Raw genomic sequence first — 25,167 nt, 5'->3', positions numbered from 1 at the left:
TAGAGTGTGAAATTGTGTATATCTGTAGCGTTGTGTTGTAGTTTTCTAACGAATCTACATACTATGTAAATAATATTATTATTTTACCTAAAATCTTGTTTGTATAATGTATATTCTTCTCTTTACCTGTCGTTTCGATGATAAAAAAACATTACCCTCCTCCTTCGGCAGTCGGGTAAAAAATATAGGATTCATCGCCGTGGTAAAAGGATCAGTCAGTATGTCTTGTACGTACAGGTTTGATAGTTTGTCGAAAACTATAAAACCAAACCGTTCTAGAGGATCAGTACCTAGTGATCTCCAAGTTTTAAGTATTATATTTTTATCAAAAGGTAACCATTTGGCACAGTTCCAGAGATGTTCGATAGTTCACGAACACTTGACGAAGAAGTAATAATCTAATAATCGAACTGGTAACTATGGAAATGAATAATGATGTCACGTCCTTATCTTTGACTTCGAGAGATTATTACGTATTTATGATAGATAGATAGATAGATAAATTATTTATTTACTTAACACAACACATACACAGGTTACACAGTAAGATTTTTAACATAAAGTTTTTAAGATTACATAAACACAAAACACTATTAAAAGACATGCAGATAGAAAAGCAACATGTGTATTTATCATGTTAGCAAAAGGGTTCTGACTCAGCATAATACTATGATTATAATTAAATAATCACAGCGCTGGTATTCTGCCAGGACCAATTTTAGTGAGTGGGAGTGGAGCCTCAACTAAACATAAATATGTGTGTAGTAAATATGTAAAAGTGTGTTGTGGTACGTTATAATTATATTTATACTAAAATAAAATAGATATTTATATATTACTAGCTGTTCCCGCGCGCTTCGCTTCGCCTTAAAAGTTTTCCCGTGGGGATTCCGGGTTAAAAAGTAGCCTATGTTCTTTCCCAGGGTCTAAACCGTATGTATACCAAATTTCATTCAAATCCGTTCAGTATTTTTGGCGTGAAAGAGTAACAGACAGACAGACAGACAGACAGACAGACAGACAGACACAGTTACTTTCGCATTTATAATATTAGTTAGGATGTTATGAATGTATGTATATAATAATATGTAACAATAAATTGTGTTAAATGATTATGGCTGTATGCTATGTAGTATGTGTAAACGAATATATTGTGATGTGAGTTTAAGTGATATGTGTGAAAATGATAGCAAGTGATGTGGTAGTTAATTTGCTGGGTGACACCTAGAAAACACCTTTATTAGTTCTATAAGTATGACTTCTCTGTCAAGTTAAACCTTATACGAACGAGATGAAGTGCAAAAAAATCATCCCGACAAAATAACACCCCACTTCAATTACTGAGCTCTTATTTTGAATTAGTTCCGTTAGAAGATTTGTAATTTTATTCATTGGTACAATGGTTGTCATTAGTTTGAACGTAAAACGGTTCGACAGTAAACAAATTCGAACAGTTTTTTTGCTTTGTTTTTGTATGTAACGCACCATCCCAATGGTGTGATATTGCAGCTGGAGTCCCACAAGGCGGTGTGCTATCCCCCCTGCTCTTTGCTATTTTTATTAACTCCATTTCTGATAAACTAATTTCTTCCTACCATCTTTATTCAGACGATCTACAGCTTTATACACATGCTTCTCCTTCTGATATAGCTCAAGCAGTTAATTTTATGAACACTGACCTGACTAAAATCGTAGACTGGAGTAAACACCATGGCCTTATGGTCAGCCCGAAGAAAACCCAAGTTATCCTCATCGGAAGTTCTAGGTTAATGAATAAAAAAATTCTTCGGATGGTGCCGCCAATTTATTTTGACGGGGTTCATGTACCTTATAGTGATACAGTCAGGAATCTTGGCGTAATTTTTGATAAGTTTATGACATGGAGTCCTCAGCTGGAGGCGGTTAGCCGGAGGATGTTTGCATCTGGGGGATCACTTCGAAGACTACACAATTTCCTTCCTACCTCCACCAAAATTGCTTTAGCTCAATCACTCCTTCTTCCCGTTCTTGACTACGCCGATGCCAGCTATCTTGATCTCACTGAGGAGCAACTTAATAAGCTTGAGCGTCTTCAACATTACTGCATACGATTCGATTCATATTTGGCTTAAGAAAATATGACCATGTATCTGTATTCCGACAAAAACTCAAGTGGCTCCCAATTCGCCTTCGACGGAATACTCACATACTTTCACTACTTTTTTCGGTACTGTTCAATCCTTGTTCCCCAACATACCTTAAGGAGCGTTTTGAGTTGAGATGCTCTACACATAGCCGCTCACTACGTTCATCTCATAACCTTAGCCTTCATGTTCCCTCTTGCACAACTGTGTTTTATGAGGGCTCATTCACATTTCAGTCTGTTAAATTATGGAACGATCTGCCCATTGAAATCAGACTCGCACCCTCTCTACCATCCTTCAAAAACAAGCTCCGACAGCACTACTTAAATTTATCTTATCCTGATTAGAATGCACCAGCAATTATTTATTTATTTATTTTTAATAATATTTATGTATTATTATAGGATCTATACGTATATATTTATTATTAACTATGTAGGTTTTATGTAGGTAGGTATTTACATATCGTTTATACTTTATATTAATGTAGTTCATAAATATCTCTTGTTTTCACAGGATACCCATTTTCTTTATTTCTATTTCCTATAAATTTGGTTGTCTGGAAGAGATTACTTTTGAAGGCCGCCGATTGTGCTATTTATTTTCTTTTCATGTTTGTAATACTGTTTCTGTTTGTGTGCAATAAAGAGTATTTTATCTTTTATCTTATCTTATCATCTTGTTCTAATATTGTAAATCTAAGTTTATCCTACTCCAAATAGCGCAAGTTTCATTGCATCTACAGATCCGCCTAATCCTAAACAAAGTTTGTTAGTTCCATGCGATGTTTGTCGGCAGTGTCGGTGCCCGGGGCCGATCTGATCCGAGCCTTTAGTTAGTTAGCATAGGCCTTCTGGAATTGACATTAAATTTTATGTTTAATTTGATTATATGGTCGAAGGTTTAACGATACTCTGTCTATTATATTATTGGTTTTTTGACAGTCGAAATGCCATATATATTTGAAGACTTCAAAGAAAAACCAATTTTACTTACCAGGCACAAGGAAACGACAAAAATACAATAACATAGTGGAAGATCTATAGAGTTTTAAATTAAATGGGCAGACTTTACAATAAACACCTACGAAGACCTTTTTTGAAAAGATGGCTCAGGAGTTGCGTTCTTCCTCTGCTCCGTTCTTCTCCAAAGACAAAGAGCCCTTTCTCGAACGCGGAGTAGTTTAAAAAAAATACATTCATCAGAAAAAAAAATTTATTCGATGAATAAAAAGGCATTTGACTTTGTCTACGACATAAAGTTTTGAAATGACTTGTAGACTAGACTTTCGTTTTTACCTTTTGAGGTACAACGCATACACATCTAGATGTGCCGGTTTCCTCACGATGTTTTCCATCACCGTAAGAGCACGTGGTATTATTGTTTGTTAGTTGGTCCTGTCGGTTATTTCCTGATGATTTAACATTGAATCTGGTTTCCATTAGGCACCCCAAGTTACTCGTAATAGCTCAGAAACACTTCGCTGTTCGTAACACGAACCCAGTTCACGAGTCTACAGAACTAGTTAATAGCTTGTGTTCCTAAAGTGTGGATAGTTCGATTAGTGCCGCCACTAGGATAGTCGAGGACTAAGGAACATTTGCATTTTCTGTATAGCTCTTATTTTGTACGTCGTAAGAGGGAATTGAAAGTTTTTACCGACCATTTCAGTGTCAAAGTATGTTATAGACTGGAAACTTGGACGAAGAGTTTAATGAAGTATTTTCTTCATCAGCAGGTTGTGATTTCTTAGCGTGTCTGTCTCAAGCACTAAACTGGTAACCGCGCTTAAAATAATTTATTTGCAAGAAAGATTATCTTCTAAGCAAATTTATTTTGTGGTAGGTTATTTTATAAATTGAGTACCCGTGGGCGCGCTGCACGTACCTATGCCTAAAAGATATATTAAATTATGTTATAGGTACATCAGTGAAGGTCCTTTCGTGCACTTTCGGCTTACTCATACTTTTTTAAACACCTGTAGAATCTAGAGACTCGCCACGTAGGTAAAATAAAACTATTGTGAAGTATCCTCGTATTTGTATTCATATTACGTAATCTACATTACCTAAATACAAAATATCGTACGAAATACCTCACATGCACTTCAACTTAAACCCTTATGTCGATGTAGTAGAGATTGAGCAGCACGTTTCAAAGTGTAACCCCCACCCTGATTGTACAGCACGTCATTCCTGAAACTATGTCAAGAGCGGTTCTGAATGAGACTGAAATTCGCTGAAAGAACTTTACATAAAAGAAGACAAGCTTATTTAAGGTGGCAAATACTGAAGAGATCCTTCAGTGGTAAGGCTAATCTATTGGGACGTGACTTTTGGAATATATTTTTTGTTAGGTATGGCTTTTGAAAGAAGAAAGAAACAACACAACCATTGAGTAAAGAAAAACGTTTAAAAGTAATAAATAAATGAGCGTGGGTGTTGCTTCTTGATGCTGAAACGGTTTCTAGATCTCTGGGTCTAGCTCAGCTTGATGCCTTGGTAGGACATAGCGCTGGTTTTCAGCTAGAACTCTGGGTTTTATCATTTTTTTATTTCGATTTTTATGAAAAAACTATTTTGTTAAGGTAATTTTTCGAAAATTCATCTTGATTTCTTATAACAGACTGATGTTCATGTTTTATATTCACCAGAAACATACCTACCTAGATTAGAAATGGTATCGCCAGATAGCTCTGCTCTGGATAGCATCTAGTCAGCTCAATTAAATATATGAAATACTTACCTCCGCTGCTGCCTGTAATAAAATATTTTATGACTTGTAAAATTTTCCAATATATTAAAATAAACGAGAAAATTTTATTGTTGAAGATGGAAGATCGGGCGTTCAGCTTGAATTAGCCGCTTACTTCATTTACTTCATTACCTACCTCATTTATTTATAATGGTTCATCTGCACCCTGATCCGGAAAAAAACAGAGCTAACGTATAGAATCGAGTGCGAGTGCGACTCTTCGAAAGTGTTGTCAAGTTGTCAGCACTTTCGAACACTTTTTACCTATTGAATAGAATGACCACAGAGTACATTAGACTATTCTGAGAATGACCTATGGAATGATAGCTGTCAAACTTTCGCAAATCTATTCACCGCCATTTTGTTGTTGACAGGTTGACAGCACTTTCGAATAGAATACTCGCACTCGATTCTATACGTTAGCTCTGTAGACCGATCCGCAAAAAACAGAGCTAAAGTATAGAATCGAATCGCACTCGCATTCGATTCTATACGTTAGCTCTGTTTTTTCCGGATCGCTCTACTGTTATTTTCCGGATCGGGCTACTGTTCCGATGTTACCTAGCCAACCATATTTCATTAAGATTTCTTTACGAACTAGGTGGGTTTTTTGTGCAAAAGAAACTTCTAACAAATAAATCCTCACTTTCCAAGGGAGCTCTTATTTTGGACCAACAGAACCAACGGAACGGGGGCAACTCCCCCTGAGTCAATATAGTAACTTTTCTTCTTTGAGTTTTGAAAATCGTCCTTTTCGTTGGTCCCCTATTCACGGGCCACCCTGTATGAGAAAAGTAAACTTCACACCATAGGTCTCCCATCAAATCTCAGCCAAATTTCTCACGTCAAGTCCAGTAGGGTGAAGTGTCCAATAACCGTCTGTTTGTTTGTTGCAGACCGCGAGTGTCCGGAGCTGGAGCAGCCGGAGATAGGGAAGGTCACCCTCACGGGACGACTGTTCGGAGACAAGTGAGTCCCTTTATATACAGGGTGTTGCAAAAAGGTATACAAACTGAAAGGTTGTGATTTGGGCAATCAGTCTGAACCACTTTTGTTCTACGAGTTTTGGAAAGTTAAAAAAATCACTGAACCCCCTGAGCCACCCACCCAAACCCAATTCCCATTTAGTATACCACTTTTAAAACACCCTGTATACAGCTCAAATTCTGCCGAAACTTCCAAACACAAAACAACAAAACTTTTAATCATTTTCCTCTTCTCCCTAACTCCATGTAGCATTCAGCCTAAAATATTTATTAGGCAGCGACCGCCGTGCCAAGTCTGATGGCCTGGTAAATGTTTGAAGCGAAGTCACTTCGTAACTCTAACGATCTGGTTAATATTTGATGGCCACTATTTGAGCAGATTCTCGCCTACTTTGGGTCTTATTAGCCCTCAACTTTTTTTTATGCTCGCGCTCTCGAGTCTCGTCGCTTCATAAGTTTATAATGTATGTATAAGTATCTATAGCTATAGTTCTTATTTGTTTGCTTTTTGAATAATATTTTATGTCAAGTCAGTCCGTGACTTCACCCAGGGTTCTAGCTGAAAACCAGCGCCAGCGATCCCGTTTCTGCACCGGGAAGCAACACCCTTGCTCATTCTACTTTACCTTTTTTTTATTATTTGTTTTATTATTTATTTTTTGTGTTGTTTCCGTGTGTGTGTGAAATAAATGTATTTTCTTTCTTTCTTTCTTTCGACGCAAAAGTAGGAGTGCCATAAATTCCACGTGTCTGTTTTTTATGTCAGTGTCGTGGCGTAGCTCCTAATGGCTGTACTGATTTTCGTATAATATTTTTTTCTTACACTCGCGAACAATTAAATAGTTTAAACAATTAATTATTTTTTCAGGACGGTGTTTATTCGTTCAATATAAATAAAGAATTCTAGATTAGATATTTCTTTCACATTGTTAAGCTTGCTTAGTACTTAGCACTTTTCGTTTTCTAAATATACCTTAGGAGTTAAATGAAAACGTATACTTAGGTACTATCGCACTTACAGTGACAAACATTGCGATGGAACCTACACATTAAGGTTTAGTACCTTTAGATGTGTGATGTGAGCCGATCCACCGGTCAATGTATGGAAATTTTCCCATTCGAGTAAGCCAAGTGCATAGGAACTATAAATTCTCCATAAATTTATAATCAGCGATTTGAAAACTATAATTTACAGCGCTATATCCCAGTGAACAAAAATAATGGTTTAGAATAAACCAAGACAACACTACAAAAACGATTTTCTACAAGGACTCATCTTGACAACTTGGACTAATTAAAATAAATGGTTTGTTTCGCCTGAAGCTAGTGGTTACAGGAACTTTGTTAGTTAACTCCGAGTTTCTTTCATGTTTTATTAATTAGGCACTGACTTCGTCTCGAGAAGCAAGAATTTCACTGCTCATGTTAAAACTTGGAGTATTTTGTCAGCGGCGCGGCAAATTAAAAGTTTTGATTTTTTGTGCACAAAGTTACTAATTTTTAGTACTTTTTTAAACACGCTGTCTATTGTATGTTTAAAAATAATATTGTATAAAAGAGAAGTTTTAAATATAAATAATATTTTGTGTGAGTAAGTAGAAGAAGTTAAGTGTATTATTAATTTCGTTAAAAGTTTGTCTTCGAAGTTTAGGGACGGGTAGGACGGCGATATTTCTCTTCTTTGTTTCGTTTTCAATGACGTCTTCATTAATCAAAATAATCTCTGTCGTATTGTTTTGAATATAACAAAAGACAATCTAACTGGATGCGACTACGACACGTTTTGTTAGAAAATCTAATATTACATTTCTATAAACAATTTGCAAAGACCATGGCAACTTAGAGGCTTTCGTCTATATTCTTCCTGGCAAAACTCTTTGGTTTTGTCAATTTTCTATCTAATAAGCCTTTTACATTATTCAAGTAGCCATTTCAGTAAGACATTCAAGTCCTATCGTCGCTGAAATGGAGCAATATGCCTTGACATTTACATAAGCACTGAGACTGGAACGGTTACTCGTATTTAGGGAAGCTCAGCGATTCCAAAGCAATAGTGAATGAGTTGCGAGTAGGAACTGAACTGGAAATGCACTACGTATTTATTATCTCTTCCACTTCCACTTCGCCTTGCTGACTTTTAGAGATGTTTACAACAGTAACCTTATTTCCCTGACGAATCCCTGATGCCATTCTTTAAAGAAAGTCCAAGCATAGCTTTTTCCATAACAAACCGTAAGCGTCAACATTTGGTCACCAATTCACCATACGTCAAGTTCTCTCCCTCAACCATTATCACATCTCCAATCTTCCATCTCTCTCTCCTTTTGCTCACTATACGTCACACCGGCAGGACGCACTTCTTAAAACCCTTGTCTCCCTCCAACTTCCTCTAAGTTACCACATCTCTCACCTTCCATCCATCTCCCGCCTTTGATCACCATACGTTATCACTGGCAGGATGCTCTGCTTAAAACCTTTGTCGTCTCCCTCCACCCTCCTGTATATTACCACATCTCTCTCTCCTTTTGCTCACCATACGTCATCACCGGCAGGACGCACTCCTTAAAACGTTTGTCCTGTCCCTCCACCCTCCTCTAAGTTACCACATCTTGCATATTCCATCTCTCTCTCCGCAGAGGCACATCCTTCATTTTCCATCTCTCTCTGTCCTCAGGGCGGTGTACTCGTGCCCTCACGGCTACCACGTGGTGGGGCTGCAGAGCCGCAGCTGCCAGGCGGACGGCCAGTGGGCGGGGCAGCCGCCGGCTTGCAAGGAGAATAGTAAGTGCTTCTGGAACTTTCTGAACGAACAAGGCCAAGACTTTAAGGAAATTGACTTCATCATAAATGCCAATATTTCTTTTATGTAGCGTCTATTGTATCACATTGCTGGGTAAAACTTCCACGTGCCTCGTAACCACAGACTCATCGTTAGCCTCCTTACGCCATTCTGTATCTGTCCAGGTATTACCCCATTACCTTGGAAGAAGGCGGCGCGCGGCGATGGTGGGATACAGATGGCACAAAAACTTTCAGTTTGCGTGCATTAGCCTAAACTTACTAACCACTTAACCGGTCTCAGAACTCAATCATCCTGATCGATATTGGGTCAACTACTAATAATAACAATCCTTACCTCCCCAGTCTACTGCCTCCAGCCGCCAACCATAGAGCACGCGCGTCACTCCGCGCTGCCGGAGCAAGCGACCTTCGACCTTGACGCCACGGTCCAGTACCACTGTCACACTGGCTACGTCACCAACGGCTTCCCCCGGGCCAAGTGCCTCGCCATCGAGGGCCAGGCCAGCTGGTATGGACCGGACATCAGCTGTGAACGTGAGTGCCTTTGTTGTTATGATATGTTTGATGTTAAGGATGTCTTGGGATTGGGAAGGGTGGTTGGTGCTGCAAATTGAAGGATTGCTATTTTAGCTTTATTTCTTCTATTTTTTTATTTTTATTTTATTTTATTTATTTATGGATCACCAACAGATGGTACACATTACATTACATTAAAAAACAGCTTAATTAATTTAACAATAGATGTTTCAGGTCAGGTGACCATCCACTTATAGGTAACCACAGCTTACAAAGATAGCAACATGAAGTAATATAAAAACAAATATGAAAACAAAGATTAGTTAAGTAGGTACAACAAATTAGTTGAGGTTGTTTAGTTTACAGTTTAATAATTATTAAATATGTTTATCCAAATGTGTGAAATAGGTGATTAGTTTTCGTTTAAACGCATGCAAATGTTCACTAAAAATATCAAAATTACAGTTTTTTGGAAACGAGTTATACATTTTTATCAACCTGGTTATAGGGCTGTTCTACAAACGGATACTATCAATCATTAATATGTGACTGGTTTGAACTGCAATTTTTGGAATTTCAATAGATCTCGTTAATGATGGAGCTACAATATAGGGTCAGACAACCATGACTTCTGTTATATGTTTATCAGCTACCCCACCGCCTCTCATTGAATCATCATCCACGTCCACTTCTTGACATTTAATATGCTACCAACCCAACAAACCACAACCTTCCACCCTCCAGCCCGCTCCTGCGGCGAGCCAGGCGACGTCCCCCACGGGTGGGTCACAGCCGACTGCCACACCTTTGGATGCCGCGCCGTGGTCCAATGCGGCCAGGGCTTTGAGCTGGTGGGCAAGGCCGAGCGCTACTGCCAGGCTGACGGCGCCTGGGCACCCAAGGAGCTGCCCACTTGCGTCCGTGAGTATTGACGAACACAGATGCCTTTGGAGGTTTTGGTGGTGATTCTGGTGAGGTGTTCATGATAATGATGGGTTGGATGAATGATTGATGATAAAGTCTGATAATGAGAAAATGTTATAAATTGGAATGATTGTGAATTGAGTATTGACTAACCTGTAAAGATATGTGGTTGAACATCAGAATAATATGCGATAACCTTAGGCAGTTGTTGGATGTGAAAGCCCGATAGAGTGGTGTGACGCTCCTTTAGACTTTATCCTGGATTGGACAATCATTTTATTTATTTATTTATTTACTTAGAGACAAACAGTCATACATAATTTATCTGTAAACATAACTAGGTAGTATATATATATCAATCATAGTCTAATGATGAAGATGCTGATAATGCCTAAATATTTTCATGATAACTATTAGCACATAATTCAAAAGGCATGTAATGTGTGGATGATATTCTACTTTCAGGAGCACAAGAATCACCACCGAAACTATACTATATTACTGTATTATTTGAACTTGTTTCGCGTAAACTCCTTGCATTGCTTCGTGACAATGTAGTTGCCAATCTCTATGTCGCCGTTTTACTGTGGAATGCTGCATGGTTTTCGAGTTCTTGTAAAAAAAACCTAAATCTCTAACATTTTGACCTCTAAAGAGACTAGACCCGCATGTCGCTTTGTTACTAACAAAAAATTATCATGGCTATCATTTTGGAAACGCAATTTCATTGTCATGATGCAAATTCAAATAATGGGTGTCCCACGTAAACGCATTTCTTTATTTGTATGTATTTGGCGTTAACAGCATAGAAACTTGATTTTAACCAAGTCAAGATCCAGTTTCTATAAAAAAAATACTAAAAATCTTGATAGCGAACTTATTTTTGATGAAAGTGGGACATCCATTGCAAAAAAATATAAAGTAGAGTATTCTTTACACAAATTTAAATTATTTTTTTCTCCTTTCCTGCCGCTCTTAGAAGGAGGAGAGACGGGGACTAATTGAGTAGAAATATTATATCAAGTAGCGTAAAACGAAGTTCGAGATCATCTATCATTATCTTAGAGCTGTTATTACATAAAAATTCTATGTAGAACATTAAAATATCTTGAGAATTATAATGTTATTAAAATGGCCATGATAAAACATTGTCATCCTTGTCTGTACTGCCTTGTGTTAACTTTTCTATAAAACTTCTATTAGCTACATGTATGTAGATGACATTTTAATTAGAGCTAAATGTTCATTGTGCAAGTAAACTTAATGTGAAATTTTAACCGTCTAATCTTTTAACCGTCTAATCTTGTGCAGTAGAGAAAATAAAGGTAAAACTTGAACCATTGTTTCATTTTGCATGTTCTATCGTTGTTCTAACCTACCGCATGCGCTTTAAACAAACCTTTTGTAACAAAACTAAAACTAGCGAACAGTGCCATCTGTGGGTGAGTTAAAGCGACTGGTGTCGCCATCTAGTGGTGACGCAGGTGCAGTGCCCGCCGCCGGAGGGCCCGCGGCACGGCAAGGCGGTGTACACGTCGTGTGCCTACAACTCCGTGGTGTCGTACGAGTGCAAGTACGGGTACCGCCTGGTGGGCGACGCCACGCGCCGCTGCGGCGCCGACAAGAAGTGGTCCGGCACGCAGCCCGCTTGTAAAGGTGCGTTACAATCAATTATACTTATTTAAATACCTTCTTAAACTCTTCTAGAAGATAACAAAAAGTGATCAAAACAGCCAACATAGCAAAGACCTGATAAATCTGATTCCGCAATCAGTGAAGTTCGTTTGGGGTAGACGAAAGTATCCATTTCCAGTGACTCGTTATATATGAACCCTGGGTATTCACCGACTGACGCTAAGCCAAATGGCAAATCCTATAATCAAGGTCAAGAAAAGTTTAGGGAATCTAGGTCCCGTCGTAACCGACAAGATTGAAGTAGATATTTACATAGGTTTACATTTTTAATAGGTACCTATATGTATGTTATTAATTCCACGCCATTCTTACCAGAAATCAACTGCGGCCACCCCGGGCAGCTGTGGAACGGGTGGCTGGAGAACATCTCCTCGGGCACGGGGCTGGGCGCGTCCATCATCTTCCGCTGTCAGGACGGCATGCGGATGGAGGGGAATGGCTCGGCTATTTGCCAGAATGATGGGACTTGGAGCCATCCGCTGCCGAAGTGTCTTGGTAAGTATCTAGTGTTCATTTACCTATAAGATTAATTGTTACATCGTCTAGGTATATCTTCATCTTCCTGGGTTCTTTCACATCTACCTAGAATTTGCCGGCCTGTTTACCTGCCTTTACTTCTGTATATTCGTAACCCATGAACAAACTTAATCTGAAACACTTTAACTAATCACTTAAATAATAGGAGTAGTTTCAAAAACGACAGTATTTAATGTGATAGAAAGCAACCCTATGTCCATTACACGGGTACCTCCAAGTCCTGAGAACCAATATCTGCATCAAAACCAAGTCAGGAAGCGAACTCGGGACCTTCAGTGTACTAGCTACTATCCATAATAAGTCATTTCATCGACGTATAGCACTGATAAATCGTTTTCGATTACAGCGCCATGCGTCGTGCCGCACGTGTCGCAAGGAAGAGTGGTCCTAGTGGAGAACAAAACCTCGGACAATGACACGCAGGAGACTACACAGATAGTCGGGAGCTCTTCCATGGTGCAGCATGGTAAGTCACATTAAGTTGCAAATATCGGTATCAAATTGCAGTTGCAATCACGGCAATTTGATACCTACCGATATTTCGACGTATTTTTTCTTGTGGTTTGGATTTATTCAGGGGTCATTGCGGGGCGCCTGTGAGGCTGATCAATCTCTATCCGGACTATCCGCTAATATTTTTTTTAATTGAAAATACTTATAGAAACACGTCACCTCTGACTACACCTTCGGGGATTATATTCGTGAGCATATTTATGTATGTATTATAGAAAACATAAGGTTTAAATCTATTTCATGTGGGTACCAGTACGCAAAAGGATTCATTCTGGATGCTGTAGAATCTACAGCATCCAGAATGAATCCTTACATACAGTTATCCAGCATACAGTGTAGATGTTAGGTACAACAAAAGTTTAAACTCTTCTATATTCAACAGCTTTTCACGTCAATCCTAATTCCTAACATATTTTCGTGATCCAGGTGAGATCATAATCGTGGAATGTGAGAAGAACTACGAGTTTCCGTCGAACAACGCGGCGGTGACGTGCAACAACGGCACATGGACGCAGATCCCGCGCTGCCAGCCCGCCAGGTGAGGAGCCTTTTATCATCAGCATTTTTTTTGGGCTGAAAAGAAATGAAGTCTGAAGGCATCAGCATTTAAAGCGGTGTCAACACCTGGCAATAAATTTACAGAATCAACTTGTGAAATGGTGTAAATAATAAAACAGGCAAGGCAATAAGGTTACCACTGCCACTCCTGTGACTTCAGCAATATTAAAGATTAGGTAAACCACTTTATGTCGTTGGTTCACCTAATGCTGTGGTGGTGAAACTGATAAGATATCCTCTGCAGACGCGGATAAGCCATGGGCTGACATTGTTACATTCCATTAATTATTTTAAATTTAGTAATTTTATGAATCGAATCAATTGGAGTACTTACGCATAATAAATCCACGTACAATAATACCTAAACTGATATTTTATTTTCTAACCAACCATCCCTTCCAGATGCAAACGCATGCCGCGCTTCCCCCGCAACGGCATGGTGATAGCCCCCAAGACAGAGCACGGCATGAAGGCGCGGTTCCGCTGCAAGGACGGCTTCCAGCTGCGCGGGAACCCCGTCGTGGTCTGCTCCTTCGGGAACTGGACCGGGGAGACGCCCAAGTGCGAGGAGGGTAAGGTTCTGCAACCTGTATAGAATCCAGATGATAATATAACTGTGGATAGGGGGAAATGGCGTGACGTGAAGCACGAAACTGACAGTAAATAAGCAAAATGCTCGGAAGAAGAAGAAGAAGGGTATGATGATACATACTCCATGTAGGAGCCTCCTCGAGTGACGTATCTACATACTTGGGCAGTCAGTAAGTATATGACGTTTCTGCCCGGCTCATCCTTTCACCACAGTGTCAAACTTTAGACCAGCTTCACCAGGCAGGGCTACACGGGATCGTTATCGACGTCGATAATCTCGTTTAATGAGCGTTCCACCTATCACAGCGCCGTATTTACGGCAAATTGCGATATACTTACTGACTTTTCTCTACATCTATAACAAACCCGTGACGCGGCAGCTGCTGGTCTTTGACATTATACTCTACTGCCAGGTAAGTGCAAGTATCTACCCGCAGCCACAGACCAGGCGTGGTGATGATGAAGACGGAGCCCGGCATGAAGGCGCGGTTCCGCTGCAAGGACGGCTTCAGCTGCGCGGGAACCCCGTCGTGGTCTGCTCCTTCGGGAACTGGACCGGGGAGACGCCCAAGTGTGAGGAAGGTGAGGGGTTTGTAGTCCTATGGCATCTCTGAGGTGCAGAGGGTCTCCATCGTCCAGCATTTTTGTCTATCTACGGCTGTATTTTTGGCCTCGCTCCAGCTAAATCCAGCGGCTCGCAGCTCGCTTTAAAGCTTCCGTGCCACGTTTGTACAAGGCGACCGGGGAAACGCCCAAGTGTGAGGAAGGTGAGGTTCTGCAACCTATATCGAACCCAGAGGATATGACAGAGGATAGGGTAAAATGGCGTAACGTGACGCAAAAAGCCGACGCTAATCTTGGAAGAAGAAGAAGGGGATTATAATACATACACAATGCAGGAGCCTCCCCGAGTGGACGTTTATCTATTTGAGCAGATGACGACATTCTGACTAGATAATCCTTTCACCGCGGTGACAAACCTTACACCAGCTTCACAAGACAGGGCTACACAGAATCGATATCGACGTAGATAATCACATTTTATCAGCGTTCCACCTATCACAGCGCCGTATTCAAGGCGAATCGCCGTATAGTGACGTTTATTTACATCTATAACAAACCCGTGACGCGGCAGCAACAGCTATAGTGTTGGTCTTTGACACCCTAAGAAGAAGAAAGAATCACACACTGCTAAGTAAGTGCACCAGACTACCCGCAGCCACGGACCAGGCGTGGTGATGATGAAGACGCAGCACGGCATGAAGGCGCGGTTCCGCTGCAAGGACGGCTTCCAGCTGCGCGGGAACCCCGTCGTGGTCTGCTCCTTCGGGAACTGGACCGGGGAGATGCCCAAGTGTGAGGAAGGTAAGGGTTTTGGAGTCCTATGGCACCCTTGAGGTGCAGAGGGTCTCCAACGTCCGCCATTTCCGTCTGTCTACGGCTGTGTTATTGGCGTCGCTCCATCTAAGTCCAGCGGCTCGCAGCTCGCTTCATGGCTTCCGTGCCAGACTTGGACAAGGCGTCCAGGGAGACACCCAAGTGTGAGGAAGGTGAGGTTCTGCAGCCTGTATAGAACCCAGAGGATATGACAGAGGATAGGGTAAAATGGCGTGACGACTAAAAAGGAAAAGGAGGCTAGGAATAAGAGGGGGATGACGATACATTCATCATGTAAGAGTCTCCCAGAGTAACGTATCAACTTGGGAAGTCAGTATTTTGACGGTATTCTGACTGGATAATCCTTTCACCACCACAGTGGCAATCCTCAGACGAATAAGAAGAAGAATCAAGGTTAGGTTACGCAGACGGGGTAAGTATGTATGTATGATATATTGAAAATGTATTAATGCAAATATTCACAAGCCCTAATAAATTATCGTACCACACACTCTTAACCGTTGCGCCGTTATAAGAAATTTCATGTACCTAAGGGTTTTCCTGAAAATAATTTTCCTCTTGAAAATATAACCACAGATGTTAAGACTTTTAAAAGCTACCCACATGTTCCTGTTGCGGATTTAAAAATACTCCCCGAACACAGATTGTTGCAAACCTGTTGCAAAACAAGTGGACAACTTTTATTACCAATAATTAATTAATAATGCGCCGCTGAGCAGCCTCTAGGGAGGGACAACCGAACAACTCAACAATGCATGCAATATTCATGCAGGTGGTCTACTCCGGTACTTCATTAACAAATACTTCTCCAGCAACAGCCGGACATTGTTTTAGTGTTTTACACCACAAAGTTTTTTTAAGCTAATAGGTGCAAATCTGAATTCGAAATCCTTGAACCACGGCAACAAACCACCCAAATGTGGCTCTTGTGCTGATCACAGAAATTATAAGAACAAGAAGAAGCTGGTGTATGATGGACATGAACTTGATGAGAGCAAAAAAAATGAGTAGTACTTAGCACTTGGCGACGCAACTGTGCATAATTAAATATGATAACTAACATTTTGTATAATCTAAATCTATTAAGATTGCAAGCTCTGTATTCGTAAACCCAGAGTAGGCCCCTGAAATCTGCACCGCTAATTGACAAATCACTTATCTAATTAACAAATGTCTGTTTGTTGCAGTTTTCTGTCCGTTCCCGGGCTATATTGAAAATGGAAAGGTTCTACTGGTTGGCAACATGGGCTTGTACGACTATCGACCTTATGTGAAGAAGGTAAGGGTTAAATTAGGCTGATTTGAAAGTTTCAGAGTTTGTTATTGTAATAGGGAATATGCAAGTGGTTCAAATAAAGGTCAAATATTATTTATAATAAACTTTGTTGTTTCATAACTACGACTCCATCATTATTTTTGATTATAATTTATTTTTGAGCAAGTAAATGAAGTTGAAAAGTACAAAAAAACTTCGGTAAATTCTAACTTCCGAGAAACGTCACCCATTTTCTTAGGGCGGATGTGACGTCATAATTCTTTATATATCAATCTCAGAATAATAACTTCTTTGCGTTTGCGTATAGTTAAATAAATGTCAAGTGTAAACAAAGAAATGTTAATGTCACCGAGTATTTGTGATGCTCATTGTGATCAGATACGATGGATCACATAAAAATTCTTCCAATACGAGTAGATCCTAGCCTCCTATAACCTCTCCACTTCTTGTTTGATATGCTTGTTTGTTTGCAAAGTTTTTTGTATTTTTATATTTTTTGTTGGTAGTGTATGGGCTGCCACTAGTTGTTCTATTGTAATGAGGCGTAAACAGCCATTCGCTAGTCAACGAGCCACTCAAATATGCTCCATATTGCAACACAATAAAATTAAATTTGTATTGTCAGTATTATGACATGAACATGACACAAGTTGCTCTTTCTACTTTTAGGTTATAATGGCAGTCGTTAGTATATTTCAAAAGTTGTTATTTTTTTCTAAATTAAGTTATGGAAGAATTCTCGTAATCAGAAGAACTGGACACATTAAATTTATTACGCAGTATGAACGAGTAAACTGTTGCCAGCTGCGGATAAGGACAGCAAAGACTATTGAAAAGTCGAGAGCCGTGTGCCCAAATATTAGGGAATATGCATATATTTTTATACTCTTATTCGATAGTTTAGATAAGGGCGTTTAGACCTTTGAGATATGCACAATGGTTCCATTAAAGAGAGCCAGGTGCAGGTTCTTACACCCCCACAGATAATAGAATAGAATGACCCACTAACCCTAGTCTCTCTTACTGAGAACCAAAGTTACAGTAAGTACTTACATACAATACAAATATTACTTTATATTCATATTGCCATAATAGCGTAATATTGTGTACAAAGGTCCTCTGGTTTGCGCGCTCCCATTTCAAAAGAGCTACTAGCAGCTATTTACGAGCTCCCATTACAAAACAGCCACTGGTCACACTTTATTACCATTACAAAACAGCCACTGATCACACTTTATACACTTCCTTTTTCGTTTGTTACCATGACAACATTGGTTTGTTGAAAATACAAAAGTACTCTGTGATTACTTGATTAGGTAAAAAATCTATGCCGACTGACGGGACTCATTATTCTGAGCCGTGAAATTAAACGATTATGACGTCACGACAGCCCGCCATCCTGACGGGAATTTCAAAGTGGTCGTGATGGTTGTAATGTTTTAACTTTCTTTAAAATACCTTAAATTACTTATTTTGGCGTTGAATTTTTTTTTACTATAATAAAGTGATGTAAAACTATCCAATAAAAGTATTAAAAAAAATTACGCATATTCCCTATTGGGTTAGTGCATGCTATTAGATTTTAATTGCTAGGTAATTATTCAATCTAAATAATTATTGCTGTTATAATATTGTTTAATATCAATTATGATTCAGTGATCTGTTAAACTTATTTAATTAATATTATTATGTGTTAAATTATATTTTGGTGAAATAGAGTGCAACTAACCCAGCTTTGTAGAATGGTTTACTGACAATTTCAATGGTAGGTAGTTATTTTCCGCATATAAATAGTAACATAATCTGTCAAAATCTTATTGATCTTATACTTTTTAATAGTACTTTTAAAACATACAAACATAAAGTGCCAATAGTGTTGAATGTTGGAGTCCATCTCACAAAATTACCTGTCACTCATTATCGATATGAACCACCTTTTTTAAAGAATTTTGATATTATTTTCAGGTGGTAAACAATAAACAAATAATGTACGAATGCGAGAAAGGCTACGTGTTGTCTGAAGGCCCCCCCGGCGCCACCTGCGTCGGGGGGCACTGGAGCCCTAGGGAGCTGCCCAAGTAAGATGTTTTAACTCTTTTTACTAGGGTTATAATGTTTAGAATAGCCCGGTTAGTCCTCTTCTAAATCAAGCCACCAGTATCCACTTAGAAGTCATCCAATACATGCAACTTTTGAAAGATGCGCCGACTTATTATCCGACAGTTTCAGTAATAAACTATGTCATAACTTCAGTTACCGTGCCACAACAAGTCCTTGACCACAACTGACATATTAAGCAGCGTCGGTCGCCTGTCAAACATGTGTCAGATCCATACTACTTATGTCATATTTGACAAGCGAGCGACGCTTGACGATTGTTTATTGCTAATGTTCGGTGGTGGTTACCCCACAGGTGCACATTGTACCAGCATCCAAGAATACGCTGGAGTCGTCGAAGAAGATCCATTCCAGACACAGAACTGAGGCAGAAGAGAGCTGCATTCCTGAGACAATACTACAACGACCTCCAAAGAAAACAGGACTCCAACCCCTCACAAGATTACATCGAAAACTTGTACGATAAATATAATTCACCGACGAACCACAAACCAACGCTAAGACACGCCAATTTCAAAATCATGAAAAAGTTTGATATCGAATTGGAATCTGATGACGAAATGCTGCCTGGTTCAGATATAAGTAGTCACATTGAAGACACAAATCTACCCACCGCTATGTATACTGTTTATAATGTACATGGTGAGCCGATCGGCCATAGATTATATTCATATCAGCCTGTATATGAACCCGAGGAAGAAGACATAGTGTCTCACGATGGAAGTCTCGAGTTTGAATCCACTGATTCTTTGGAAGACATACCAAATATGACAGTACTTAAAGGTGGTTTGTTTCCCGACCATCAGTTATTAAATCCTGATGATAAAACTGGAAACATAAATAAATTAAAACATCAATATTTCGAACGATACGTCGATAAAAGGAGAAAACGATTTCTGACTCAAATCAGTAACACGGGAGAAAATGATGAACTTGATAACTTGAATGAAAACGATATGGAATTACAGGTTTCTGAAAGTAAACCGATAACTACAGCAGTGCCATTACTAGCTGCCAAATCTCGTAAAAAGAGAGATATTGTGTTAAAACATCTGGATCCTGTCTCAAATGATTTAGAAAACAACGATAAAAATGAAGACGGAGGGATGGAACATCTAAAAGTAATACCACTGAATAGATCTGTAACGTACAATGTTACTAAAGAAGAGCTAGATAGCAAGGAAATGGCGGTAATACCCATGTACCAGAAAACAAACTCCACAGAAGTTGATAACTTTTTGGAAAAAAGAGATAAAAGAACCAGTAGAAAAACAGATAAACTTAACCAAACAACAGCAACAGTTCCGAAATCGTAAGTATCTAATTTAAACACATTCATAAATGATGATGATGTCCTCTTCGTCGTATCCGACAACAGCGACTCTTGCTACACTCTGTTATGTGCTCTTATGTGGCTGGCAAGTCCGAACTTCGTCTTGAACACCCTGTGACATTCATAAATAGTACCTACACAAATATGTACCTTTAAAATAATTAACTGCCTAATCATTGTAGTTAGTTTGACAAAGTACAAAGTAGTGTCTATCTAGTAGAAGCTGACTATTGCAGTGTGAAAAGTGGTGTTTCCCATAATTTTAATACTTTTCAGAGGCCGAGATGGTAAAGGCAGAATTCGCCAAGCACCCGATAACTCTTCATCAAGTTCTGAAGAAGGAAGTGCAACAGTAGACGCCGACGGGTCAGTCAAACCTGAAGGGAACTCTACTGAAAAGGGCAAGAAGGGTCGTCCGAAGAGCCCTTGTGAGCCAATACAAAGCGAGCCCTATGTCAACATAGAGATTGTCAAGTTTGGTCGCGACCCCAATAATACGTTTAGCTCGGGTAAGTCAAACATTTTACCCAAAGCAATGGGGTAATTAAATGTTTACGTAGAGGACACACTCAACTAACTCTATTTGGTACCTTCAAGTAGCTTGGCTTGTTTGATAAATCTAATGACACTAAACAGAGACTTTTTGTAAAAGAATATGGGGAAAATTACTTAATACTTTTCTGTAAAATTACAATCGTATGATGATCCTTATGAAAGGTAAATCGGAAAACATAACAATTTACTATTGATTGATGATTTCTCAGGCACCATCGTCCGGGTAGCCTGCGGGAAGGGCTACGGTCTAAACCTAGAACCTAATGCAACAGCAAAATGCGTCAGAGGAAGGTGGAAACCGGAGAAACCCAAATGTGAAATATGTAAGTTATATCATAACTTATATTACTTTTTTATATTTTAAAGCATTTCTTCATTCATAGTTTTCTATTCTATCGAGTTATAATAAAGGTCTTAGCACAAAAATTATTTCGACACAACGTAAACAGATGTTTAACGCTACTAGGTAAGAGTTATGGATTGGATATATCACATTCTGTGTTTAACATTTGTTTTATAAATAGACCAGAAGGGCTAGTACGGGGCGCAGTTAAGACGTGACAAAAGTTTTGCATCGCCCTCACTCACATCGCGCAGCCTCAAAGTGAGCGCGACGGAGAACTTTTATCACGTCTTATTAGCGCCCCGTGCTACAGGGCCTGATCCGTAAATGGTGTACAATTACTATATTTGAAGACTGACCAGACTGCAAAAAGCTGAATGAATACCCATTTCATAGTTATTGTTCCTAACTTAGTGCACAATGTTTATGTTTCAGTATCCTGCCACGTGCCTCCCACAGAGTACGGCATCTACACGATGGCCCCATCAGACCTACCGGCCAGTTCCGGCCAAGTGATTCCACCGTTCAACAACAGTGAAGAAATGGAGCTGAACGAAACCGATCCGGTTCCTAATGGACAAGTTGTCCACTTCTCGTGTGAATACGGGTGAGTTTCACATACACCTGTGTAGATTCACTACCATGGCCAACCATGGCACAGTCAATAAGTTTAAAATATTTTAGACAGGGCAATTTTGACGTGGCAATATTAGCGCTGTTGAAAAAAAACTTATATTCTTATGGTTGTCTTACCTCTTGTATGTATAAATTACCTTATATATTTTCAGGTATAACGTCCAAGGACCGACTAACCTAAGGTGCTGGCTCGGTGAATGGGCTGTCACCAGCACACCTGAATGCGTACCAGGTACGTTAGGTAACTCTTCAGCATTCTAAGAACCTAGTCCTCTTACGAATTACACCTAACTTCTGACAAGACGATTTAAGTAAACCCTGCGCAGTGAGCATAGTACATATTACAGCCGGCTGAGCGAAACCGATAGACGACTTCAACTTTCAGTTATCTACGTTTCTATACGATCATCGGTGGGACAAACCGGAAAACCTTTATTGAATATCTTTATTTCCCGATTCGTACCATCATCATTGGCCACGGCATCTTAACAGATGATGGCACTAGGTGGGGATAGAGCACCACATCTCTTCCTGTGGCTGTAAAGGCCAGAACTACTAATTATCCTTATCTTCCCCAGCCCCCTGTGAGCTGCCCTCCCTCCACGGGGCGACCTACGAGGCAGGTTACCGCGCCGGTCTGACGGTAGCCCACGCGTCCTCCGTGAACATAGCCTGCGAGGCCGGCAGGTCGCCGCCAGCCACCCTGAACTGCCACTTGGGGAGGCTGCAGCCCACTGTCCACGACTTTTGTAGGCCTTTGGGTAAGTGCGTGTGGGCTTTTGCGGTCAAGATTAAGATGAATGATAGCAACAACCTTCAACCATGTTCGTGTTATTAACGTTTTAGTACAAAATAGAAGAGCTTGCTTAGGGTTAGTCATCGTGCTGAAGGTACTTATAGCAATTGAAAGAAGAGATTCATAACATCTAATCTAGTGTTTGATGTGAAATAGGTAGGTAAATATTATGATGGCGGCACGAAGCCCTTCCGAGTGACGGCTTTACCGTATGTTATATTTTCAACTGGTGCACTGGCAATCAACAAATTAATGATTTCTAAATAATTCATCACATTTGCAGCAAACCTAAGCAGACCTCGACCGACTTCAGAATTCCAAAGTGGATCTGATATCGTCAGAGAGGATGTCTCAGAACTGGAGCCAGATCTGGACGGGAAATCTGTGACAGAATGCGGTCCTCCTGCTAGGTAATAATTTACTCCATTATTTACTTGTGCCGATTTAAATTAAGAAAAGGCTATCTTATGAAATACAATTTTTCTTAGACACTTGGTGACACAGTAAGTTTCAACAGACGTAAGCCATTCAGCGCCATGATTGGATGATATTACAGAACACTTTAGTTCAGCGTTGAAACGTATTGTTGTCTTTAAACTTACAATCTTTTATTTCAATGGGCTTTCATTGTAGCTTATTTTCACTCCGTTTACTTTCATCTAATGGGCATCTTCAAATAGCAAGATATTCATTGAAAGATAAACAACGCTATTTACCCCAAGTTTTAGTTTAAGTTATATTATAATTTATTTTGTTGCTAGTTGAGTGTTGTTAGCACAGCTGAATTTGATAGTTTATGAAGTATATGTGTTCATTGACTTTGTAGTTATCCCTTTATTACTATTAATTATTCCATTGTATGGCAATTATGTTCTCCCGATTGATTTTGATAATGATTTTTCAAAATAAACACAAATACTTCGGTGGACATATGGTCTTACCACTCCGCGACGCCAAAAAAGTAATGTTTTTGCAAAGTCTACGTTTCTTATTTGCTGACTGGGAAGAGCGAAGCGAGCGCAGGCGTATAAAGATGCGAAGCCCTGGTGAGAGCCTTCTAGGTTCGGACTTTTGCTTCTTTGAATACTTCACCATCTCCACCATCGCCATTAAAAAAACTCATCGATATCGTCTCATATAGATACATCATTGTTACTAAAAATTTCAACTTGATTTGAAGATTTTGTCTGAAACTTTTCTTCTACTTTTAAAATGTCTGATTTTAATCTTGAATCTTGCGCTAGATCTTCTTTCTCGTTATTTTCTACTTAAATCTGTATTGAAGAAGTTGAAGAATCATGATCATTGTCATCACAAGGTTTCCAACCAAATCCTCAGATGGCAGGGCTTAGTCATCAACTCTTTAGGTAGGAGTTTACTTGAGATCAAATGTTTTAGAATGAGAGCTGTTTGTTTGGCCACGGTAATCGCTTCTTATGTCTTGGCCAAGCTTGTTTTTGTTTTGCTAAATTTTCCAATAAATAGGTGTTATAGTGCATGCTATCATCATATTCTAAAAAACACAATAAACAACCAATTTTTCCTGACATACTCGCATGTCAAGAGTAATTAAATCTAACATTTCCAATTCAAAAACAGTTTGCCTAAAACTAAAGGACGTAAGTTCAAATGAAATAACAACCGTCCTACCTTCTCGAAATTACTTAAGCCCTAACAAAATAATATTTTCCCCAAGGGTCCAAGGTACGCTAGTATACCGGGACGGGACGGAAGTGAACGGGACCCTCGGGATTGAAGGGTACCCTCATGGAACGGAGATCACGTTCAGCTGCATAGCATCCATAATGGGGGAGAAGACCACTTGGAAGGTCATCTGCGAGCAAGGACAGTGGGTCGGCAAGAGCTTCAACTGTGGTACGTTTCAAAGTGAATGACGCACAAAGGAACTTTTAGCTAATATCGGCTTTAAATCTATTGATGCCTTGCTTGACAGTATACAGACAGAAAGAGATCATGTCTGTCCGATAGAAAAAATATAGACATTAGCTTAAAGTTCCTTTCTGCAACTCTGCATAAGAAAACTCTCCTACAAACACTAAATCAATAATACGCGTCTACCAACACTGGAGGGTTATTGCTATTAGACCCACGGCAGGTGGATTGGACTTTTTCGATTTGCTAATAATCCTCGCTAAGTGGACTCACTTGTATGAGTTTGAAATACTGAATGCGATGCGTCCGTTGCGTACGATGTGAAAGGTGGACGCTTACTTTTAAGGTCGGCTTGGTGTGTCTGAACCTCTGTAGTGCTCGCATTTAATCTGTAATACCGTTTACTTACATATTTTTTCACTGTTCCGTTTGTTAGATGATAAAAATTACAAGACTAAAATTACAGAAGAGCTGGAAGCACAGGAAGAGGATCTGCTAAATAACAACACCTGTACGTTCAGCAATGACGACCCGAATGTCGTATCTTTCTACCACGACCTGGAGATCACAGAGGTGGTTGACTTTCCAGCTGGTGCCGTCATTGTGTCAAGGTAAGTTTTATCTGCTTTATAGCTGAGAATCACTGGTAAATACTGAACGCAAAGAATATTGATGGCATCGAGTACAGTGCCATGACAGTTGTTATTTTCAAGTAACTATAAGTATACGATACGAATTTATAGGTTGTATACAGTTTTTTGTCTCCGTTCTTCTCCTTTACAAAGGGCACTTTCCGAGAGTTTATACTAAAATATTGTCG

General features: G+C 39.6%; 1 protein-coding gene across 1 annotated transcript in view; it reads left to right on the top strand.

The window, feature by feature from the left end:
• The window catches only part of LOC105380970, a 151,107-nt gene that overhangs the window by 119,931 nt on the left and 6,009 nt on the right, over nucleotides 1-25,167 (top strand). The window contains exons 4-23 of the mRNA XM_048628257.1: nucleotides 5,774-5,846; nucleotides 8,538-8,644; nucleotides 9,008-9,199; nucleotides 9,926-10,102; nucleotides 11,579-11,761; nucleotides 12,116-12,295; nucleotides 12,684-12,803; nucleotides 13,277-13,388; nucleotides 13,811-13,980; nucleotides 16,585-16,676; nucleotides 18,639-18,751; nucleotides 19,087-20,103; nucleotides 20,401-20,633; nucleotides 20,889-21,002; nucleotides 21,458-21,629; nucleotides 21,811-21,890; nucleotides 22,237-22,419; nucleotides 22,738-22,864; nucleotides 24,151-24,329; nucleotides 24,814-24,958. Of these exons, the coding sequence (XP_048484214.1) occupies nucleotides 5,774-5,846; nucleotides 8,538-8,644; nucleotides 9,008-9,199; nucleotides 9,926-10,102; nucleotides 11,579-11,761; nucleotides 12,116-12,295; nucleotides 12,684-12,803; nucleotides 13,277-13,388; nucleotides 13,811-13,980; nucleotides 16,585-16,676; nucleotides 18,639-18,751; nucleotides 19,087-20,103; nucleotides 20,401-20,633; nucleotides 20,889-21,002; nucleotides 21,458-21,629; nucleotides 21,811-21,890; nucleotides 22,237-22,419; nucleotides 22,738-22,864; nucleotides 24,151-24,329; nucleotides 24,814-24,958 (3,769 nt within the window). The remainder of the gene's footprint in view (nucleotides 1-5,773; nucleotides 5,847-8,537; nucleotides 8,645-9,007; nucleotides 9,200-9,925; nucleotides 10,103-11,578; nucleotides 11,762-12,115; nucleotides 12,296-12,683; nucleotides 12,804-13,276; nucleotides 13,389-13,810; nucleotides 13,981-16,584; nucleotides 16,677-18,638; nucleotides 18,752-19,086; nucleotides 20,104-20,400; nucleotides 20,634-20,888; nucleotides 21,003-21,457; nucleotides 21,630-21,810; nucleotides 21,891-22,236; nucleotides 22,420-22,737; nucleotides 22,865-24,150; nucleotides 24,330-24,813; nucleotides 24,959-25,167) is intronic.

Source organism: Plutella xylostella, chromosome 20 (assembly GCF_932276165.1).
Source record: "Plutella xylostella chromosome 20, ilPluXylo3.1, whole genome shotgun sequence".
Classification (NCBI taxonomy): Eukaryota; Metazoa; Arthropoda; class Insecta; order Lepidoptera; family Plutellidae; genus Plutella; species Plutella xylostella.
Note: the sequence above shows the minus strand (reverse complement) of the source record. Positions and strands in the feature narration are given on the sequence as shown.